Here is an 8,399-nt window from a genome sequence, read left to right on the forward strand (position 1 = left end):
TTCTGTGAAGCACTTGAACAGTTGAAAGAAAGATGAGTAGATGAGTACAGCCTAGGTGGAAGGTTCAACAATGATAACTGGTTCAGTTTCACCACTCCATTCAACTCGCCATCTCCAACCACAAACCAGCTCCCACTCCTCCACCATAACCCCCAACCCACCTACCTTCACCTATCCCAACTCTTTCATCTCCCTTCTCCAAGAATGCTCCACCATTCAACATCTCCACCAAATTCATGCCCAAATGCTCAAAACTGGCGCCATCAACAACCCTCCCCATCTCATCAAACTCATTTCCTTTTGCTCTTACTCAAACTCCAACACCCTCGAATACGCCCTTAAAATTTTCTCCACACTCCCATATCGTAATTCCATCATTTGGAACACCATAATCCGTGGATTCTCCATCAGTTCAAACCCAGAAAAAGCCATACAACTTTATTCAAAATTGATAGAACAAGAGCCCCATTTTCTGGATTCTTATACCATTCCTTCTGTTCTCAAGGCATGTACTAGGATTTTAGCACTCTCTGAGGGAACCCAAATTCATGGATATGTAATTAAGATTGAGGGTGGTTTGGATCCTTTTGTACAAAACACACTAATGAAGTTGTATTCTCTTTGTGGAAGAATCAGTAGTGCACGCCGTCTGTTTGATAAAATGCGTGAACGAAATGTTGTGTCTTGGAATTGTATTATTGGGGGGTATGCTGAAATGGGTTGTTGGGAAGATGTGAAATCTTTGTTTTGGTTGATGGTTGAGGAATTTGGTTCAGTACCCAGTTCAATTACAATGATGAGAATGATCACTGCGTGTACTAGATCAGGAGATTATGATTCGGGGAGGAGGATTCATCGGTACATAGAGGAGAACAGGATTGATTTGTCGCTGAATTTGGGGAATGCTTTGGTGAATATGTATGCAAAATTTGGGGAAATGGATATCGCACTTCGAATATTTGATCAATTGCCTGACCGGGATGTGGTGTCGTGGACTACTTTGATTAGTGGATATGTAGGTTTAGGGTGTTTGGAGCTTGCTCGTGCTATATTTGATAAAATGCCTGCTCGGAATGTAGTCGCTTGGAATGCAATGATTTCTGGCTATGTACAGAATGGTTCCTTCCAAGATGCGGTCTCTCTTTTTAAAGAGATGCTGGTGCGATCATTTGTCTTCTTTTATTATTATACGCTCATGCTTTTGTTTCCTTTTTCTTCATTTTATGGCTCTTTTAAATTGTATTGGTTTTGATAGGTCTCTGATTTGAAACTGGATAAGGCTACGTTTGTTAGTGTACTTTCGGCATGTGGGTTGTTAGGGGACTTGCTTATGGGGAGAATGGTTCATGGGTACATTGAGAAACTTGGCCTTGACATGACCCTTGATTTAGTTAACTCTCTTCTGAGCATGTATTCTAAGTGTGGGAACATGGACACTGCTGAGTGGTTGTTCAACCAAATGACTACTAGGAATGAGATCTCTTGGACTTTGATGATGTTGGGTTATGTGAAATGTGGAGCAAAAGATGTTGCACAAGAAATCTTTAACGAGATGCCTTGCAAGGATGTAGTGTCATGGAATGCCTTGATAAGTGTATTTACTCAATGTAATTATTTCAATGAAGCCTTGGGCCTTTTCCAAGAAATGCAAATGTCCATGGTGAATCCGAACGGTCTTACGTTGGTAAGTGTATTGTCTGCTTGTGCAACAATAGGGGCTCTTGAACTGGGCAAATGGATTCATACTTATATTGAAAGGAACAACATAGAAATGGATGTTCACTTATGCTCTTCTCTCATAGATATGTATGCGAAGTGTGGATGCATAGACCTATCACTTGAGGTGTTCAATAACATGCCCAATAGAGATGTTTTAACATGGAGTACCATGATTGGAGGGCTTTCTATGCATGGTCGTGGCAATCTTGCTCTGAAGCTTTTCAAGGAAATGCTAGAAATTGGTCTTCAACCTGATGGTATCATGTTTATTGGAGTATTGAGTGCTTGTAGTCATGCGGGTTTAGTAGACGAGGGTCGTCATTATTTTAATTTGATGACACAAACGTATGGTATTTCTCCTGAGATCGAGCACTACGGTTGTATGGTGGATCTCTTTGGTCGCCGTGGCCTTCTTATTGAGGCAAAGGAATTAATAGAAAGCATACCTAAAACCTCAAACGGGGCTGCTATTTGGGGAGCTTTTCTTGGTGCTTGTAGGATACATGGGAATGTGGAACTAGCTGAGTATGCGACAAATCATCTCCTTGAGGTCGATCCAAGCAATTCAGGAGCTTATGTGCTTTTGTCGAATGTTTATGCTGAAGCTTCCCAGTGGGATGGTGTTGGAAAGGTTAGGAATGTGATGAGGGGTAAGGGGGTCCAAAAGGCGCCTGGTTGTAGCTCAATTGAGGTTAATGGAGTAGTTCATGAATTCTTTGCCGGGGACTTTTCCCACGCACAATGCAAGGAAATTTCTATGTTGTTAGATGGAATGAAGAAACAATTAGAATACGGTCATGTTGTGGCCATAACACATCTCTATTGAATATGGATGGCGACAAAAAGAACCCAAACATCTCTAGTGAGGGGAATTTATATGTTGTTTATAAATTAAATTTTCTTCTCAAAAAAAAAACATGTGTTGATTGAGTAAATGGAAAACAATTAGAGTATTCTAGTCATGTTGTGACCATATTACATACTGGCAATGAAAAGGAGGACCCAAACAGCATAATCAAGCAAAGGGCTTTAAGTTCCCTTGCCCAGGTTGCCGGATGCCGGTGCAAACAATGAGAATTTAAAAGTGTGGCCAGATAGTCACTATGCGTAAGGGCTTGTGCGTTAACTCTACCATTGAATTGTCATTATGGTACAAGATTTGGCAGAGGTTAGTGATTTTATGAATCTTACCTCATTACTTGCAATGGATATAACCATCAAATCATATCATTCTCAAATATTACTTCTTAAATGTAACTACATATCCTATTGAAAGGTCATGCATTGTGTCTTATATACCAAATTCAACTTATCAGCATCTAGAACAATTAACATCCACCCAAGGACATTGTTTGATACAAATTTATATGAATAATATTTGATGGCTTATGAGGTATCTAATCTTTCTTCTTGTTCCTTTATTTCCATAATTTCCAGATCTTTTCCCTTCTCCATTGGTGATTTGCAGGTTTCATATATGGACTTGTGAGCAAAACTAGAAAATGCAGAGGTCATCTCTAAATTGTATGCCTTTTTCCTCACAAAATCATAGATGTGTTAATAAACTCATTCCTTCCCCTTTCTTTCATTTAACTTTGTTTTCATCATTCAAAAGAATTTTGTAGTTGTGATGTTGGTCGTGAATTCTAGATTAAGTCTGATTTCTATGAAAATTAAGCGAAGATTCATACACCTTTTGAACTACCCAAATCTTTGATTGTGTGCTGGTTTTGAGATGGTCTGGAACACTGTTTAGAAACTCCCGAAGTCGATCATCGACTCTATTTTACCTTGAACGAGTTCTCATCCGTGTCTGAGTTAGGATTTAAATGACTGAGGGAGCATAGCTCATTTCACAGAGGCAATCCATTAACAGAAAGTCACCACGGGACAATCGCTTTAGACAGTCATGTGTAAGTAATCAGCTCACACTTCTGCAACAATTTTCCAGTTCGGTAAGATTTTTCCACCAGTAAATATAAGTATAATTCGTATACAAATTAGAAATTAAAACATTGTTACAATAATAAATAAATAAATAAATTAGATCATATTTTAAAGATTGGCGATGGACAAAATGTAAAATTTTGGGCATGCAAGAAAACTCTGCACCTGTATTTTACATGATTATATCAAGTCTGAAACGAACTGGTATTAAATTCTATCACTGAACTACAATCTGATCTTCCATCTATTTAGGTGGACCGAAGCATGGAGGAGAACATTAAGATTGTGGAGATGGTATCTCGGTGAATCAAGAGGCAGTTCCAAGAGCAGGAACTGCTACTCAAACCAACAAATAGAAAGAGCGGACAGATTTCCAGCAACTTACAGTGGACAGCGAGCACATTCAAAGCTAGACCACAACTCTGGATTTCTCCCTCTCTATCGGCATGGACTGATATGAGCCCAAGAGCCTGCAGAGGACATTTTGAGGAGTATTCATTCACCGCGGCACAGAGCAGTCCTCGGTATTTGTCAGCAGTGTCCAAACCTGACCTAACTAGATTTCCTTTTACTTTACTTCGGAGTATGCAGATTCTCTGTCTCATGACGTCTTATTTCCTAATAACACAGAGTCTTCAAAGGCCAAAGTCTGATCGCAGCGTGCACCAAAGCAAAGGCCTGATTCATGTGAGAGCCCAGACAGAGACAATCAATGGAAGGAAAGAACATCCCTCGAGGTGTTCGGATGCAGTGGTCATCGTCTCACTTTGGCAGCAGTCATGGTCAATCAAGCTCGATAGATCCAGCATCTCTCAAGGATAGTGAATGTGGTTCAACAAATACTGTGCTCACAAGCATCAACTACTGCAAATCAGTGGTTCACAACTTTGATAGGAGTTCCAAAGGAAACCTGGGAAAATCCAGCATAGGTGGACTGTTTCACGACGAAAATGGTTGTACCTCTCTTGTCATTCTCCGGTACAGCTGGGGTATGCAGTTCTAATGAAGCGGAGGTGAGGCCCTACTATGGGGATTAAGGTGGTTTGCAAATCATGGATTGGGGCCCTTAATCATTGAAGGAAACTACCCACGTTTTGACATGGGCAAGTAAGAACTCACAAGCGATCCGCTGATGAGAAGGCAGAATGATTGGCGAAAGAGGGAGTCGAAAAGGAGGAGATGGAGATTATTGGCCCTTGTGTGTCAAAGGGTGATGGGTGGGTGTTTTGTGAGGTTAGTGTTCAGGTTTGGGAGCAGCAGTTGTAATTGTAGTGTGGGACGTCACATCCCCTTTGCATTGCATGTATTGCAACTTAGACATGAATCGATGTAAATCTAGGTCTGTATATATTAACACTTAGACATGAATATAACCCCAATGACTAATTACTTCCTCAGATTTAACAGAAATTCAAGTACACTATTTGCTGAACAATTTAAGATCTACATCAATTTGGATTCTGAGTTCATGTCATATTATGCAGCAGACCCACAGGAGCAGATACTAACTATTCATCTCTCTTAACCATCTGCATTGGAATTCTGTGTGCGCTGTGATATCGTTAGAATAATAACACAGATTCTTCACAGCTGATCTGAGCTTTAAAATGCAGAGGATCCAACAAGAAGTGTTCTGAAGAAAAACCCTCCTGAAAATCAGTCAATTCTATTTATGATTCCCCAGTGTTTCTCCATGGAAGCCTTCATTTTCTAGCTTTCCAGTGCAAAGTCATACTCTTGATCTGGGTGTTTCTGAGTTTTTTGCATGCATGGTTTTAGTGAGGGCAGATTCCTTTGGTAATAACTGACATTCATGACCACCAAAAAAAAACTGACATTCATGTAACGGCAAAATCCAAGTTAGAACAGAGATATATGCATATATCCCTAAAGCATAATAAGGATCTATGCATTGTTTGTTATTAAAATGCTCTTTATATTTCTTAAACTGGACAAGGGCTTTTTGAAATTATAACCTTTATTTGTAGAAATTTCCCTTTGGTTTCCAAATAATTGACTAAGGTTTAGAAGTCTGAAGTAGATAATTTACACTGCCTAAGCATGTCACTATTTTGAACTTAGAATCTTCATTAGGACATTTTATATTGGTTTGAGAATGTGTGAAGTCCAGTATTTTTCAAAATGTACTGTGGGACCCACTTTATAGGATGATCGAAACCGTTCATTTTTCGGGCCATAACGTAAATAGGCTCTGGGATGATCTTAACACTTCGATTTGTAAAGGGACTGCACAGTATAACTACCTCTATAGATCGGAAGGTTAGGATCATCCTACGGAGATGATCTTGGGGTTACATCCTATTTACATTGTGGCCCAACAATTAAACTCTTTGGATGATCCTACAGAGTGGGTCTCACATTACTTTTTGAAAGACTTCATGCTCTCACATCATATAAAAGCTCCCTCAATACTTTATTTTTCTACATTATTGTTCGACTTCACAATGATCAATATCCACCATTGTGCATTTATTATGGTTACAATGGTGACATTCAACCAATGGATGCACCCTCTCACCCCATTTTTGCAAGGGCGCTCCTCAGTTTAGCATATCTCTTTTACATTTATGCTCTGTTTCTTTCCATGTAAAATGGGGTAAAAGCTAATTCCCACAAACAATGGGCGTAATAGGGAGGTTAGCGAGAGTAGGAGCTATCTATAATTAAACTCTATTTCAGGAAAAGTGTTCTACTGTCAAATTAAACCTTCAAACAACAAGTAAAAATTAATTATCTATTTCCTTGTGGAAAAAATAGTAACTTTTTAGAAATATTTTTCCTTTCCAAACTTTTGTAGAAAATTCCTGCAAGCCAAACATGACCTTTCAATACTTTCTTACAGCAGCTTCTTTTGTAATTTTCCAGTACAGATGTGTCTTGTTTGAAATATTGAAGAAATGTTCCTGTAAACAATTTATTCTACAATTGTATTTGGCACATGCATATTTTACTAATCTCTAGAAAACAATGGTTGAATAAAGTGAATTCTCAGTTTTGCCTACCTAAATATAGATTTAAGAAAAAGAGGGATGCTAAACTCACAGGAGCCCTTGCCGAATTGGGCTACAAGGGCTGGATCCACATCAACCTCAGTGCCTTTATAATGGCACTGATAACAGTAGAAGTAAATGAGTTGGATCCAATGGTGCGGCCGCCCTTGTAGTCATTTTCTACAAGGGCTCCTGTGAATTTAGCATCCCAGCAATGTGTTTGAGGATTATTTTTTGCCATAAACTAGTAAAAGATTTCAGCAGTAACTGGATTCTAATTAGGAGTTTAGGAACATCTAATCTACTTTCTAGTTTCTTTTGGGCTGCTATAAAATAAAAGTTAAATTTTATTTCGGTTGATATTAGAGATGAAATTGATATTAAAAACTCATAATTAGGATTGAATTAGGATTTTAGGTTGATATATATGTGTGTGCGCGTGCGCTAGGTACTGATATTCTCACCACCTTGTTTTGATAATTCCACTAACTCGCCTTGTTTTTTATTACTTAACAAGTTGTCAAAGGTTTATTACGATTACGATATCCAAAATGCTCTCTGTATCAAAACATGATTGATCAAATTATTTCTTATTTTATCAACATCTATCATTATTTCAAAAGATTGATTGGATTGTTTGTGCAATTTGTTCAATTTTCTACCAAGTCTTTCACCTTTTAGTGGATTCTCTGTAGTGCGCTAGGCACCAAATTGGTATCAGAGTAACTTTGATTCGGAAAAGTTTCAGAATTCATGATGAACCTGAAGAGCATGGAACCTCTAATGATCCTGTTAAAAAGGAATGATTCATAGCAAAAATTATTAAAGAGATTTTTAAAAGTATAGATCAGCATTCAAACATGGAGAAGATCCGAAAAGTGAAGATCAAGCTACTTCTTTAAATGGTTGGCTCGGTTCACGGGAAGTAAATGAGTGTTCATGGGCACTAACCTTTTCATCATCGTTGAGCTCTAGCCCACAAAGATAATGGAGATTGAGATCATGCTTAGGATCAGCCTGTTCAAGCACAGGAACATCTTAAACATGAAAATGAAGCTAGTGACACCTAAATTCCAGGGTAAATATTGCAAGTAGAAGTTTCTCTACACAAAGTCGAGATAAAATTGATTCAACAGAAGTTAATGATGTAGCCTATGATGAGTATCCCAGATGAAATTAGTCTAATATAATCATTCTCAAACACCTCCAATGGTCATCAATGAAGAGACCTAGATACATTCAAATATCTTCCGATTAAGGCATCATTTTTCTTCCTTAATTTGCTCGTGAGAACTTTTGGTAAATGTAATAACCTTTTGACAGCTCTTTAAATACTAAAAGACAAAATAGGTTAGCACAAATATCAAAATATGGCTGTGCTGATATCATTTCCCAATGCATATTGAAAATTTAAAGAGGTTAAACAAATATAATGGCATCAGACATGATTATATGTAGATTGGCATCACATCTCCACTCTCAATCTTTTCAAGGACAAAATGAAAATCTATCTCAATATGCTTAGAACTGGCATCAGACATGATTATATGACATTTTAATGGCACATTGTCTATTACAAGTAAGGCAAACTACAGGTGCCTCTTTGCAAAGAAACCCTTTGGAGTTTTAAAACAGAGAGCATGTGCCATACCTAATTTCAGACACATTTGGGAAGGAGTTTTAGATGAAACCAATGAAATATAACCCAAAACGATAAAAAGA

The 8,399-nt window shown here is 38.1% G+C and overlaps 1 protein-coding gene across 2 annotated transcripts; it reads left to right on the top strand.

The window, feature by feature from the left end:
• On the top strand, positions 1-5,107 carry LOC143881077 (pentatricopeptide repeat-containing protein At3g22690-like). 2 transcript variants are annotated; one of them, XR_013251851.1, is made up of 4 exons: positions 1-1,159; positions 1,256-2,581; positions 2,716-4,190; positions 4,297-5,107. XR_013251851.1 is itself a non-coding variant. In XM_077384079.1 (2 exons), the coding sequence occupies exons 1-2, from the start codon at positions 71-73 to the stop codon at positions 2,543-2,545; spliced, it is 2,379 nt and encodes a 792-aa protein (XP_077240194.1). In that variant the 5' UTR covers positions 1-70; the 3' UTR covers positions 2,546-2,672. The 2 variants fall into 2 exon arrangements, 1 of the variants encoding a protein (XP_077240194.1); XM_077384079.1 differs by lacking the exons at positions 2,716-4,190; positions 4,297-5,107 and having other exon boundaries at positions 1,256-2,672.
• The last annotated feature ends 3,292 nt before the right edge of the window (positions 5,108-8,399 follow it).

The sequence above is a fragment of the Tasmannia lanceolata genome, unplaced genomic scaffold, assembly GCF_043159265.1.
Source record: "Tasmannia lanceolata isolate RefF3 unplaced genomic scaffold, GAP_Taslan_0.1 ptg000002l, whole genome shotgun sequence".
Taxonomy (NCBI): Eukaryota; Viridiplantae; Streptophyta; class Magnoliopsida; order Canellales; family Winteraceae; genus Tasmannia; species Tasmannia lanceolata.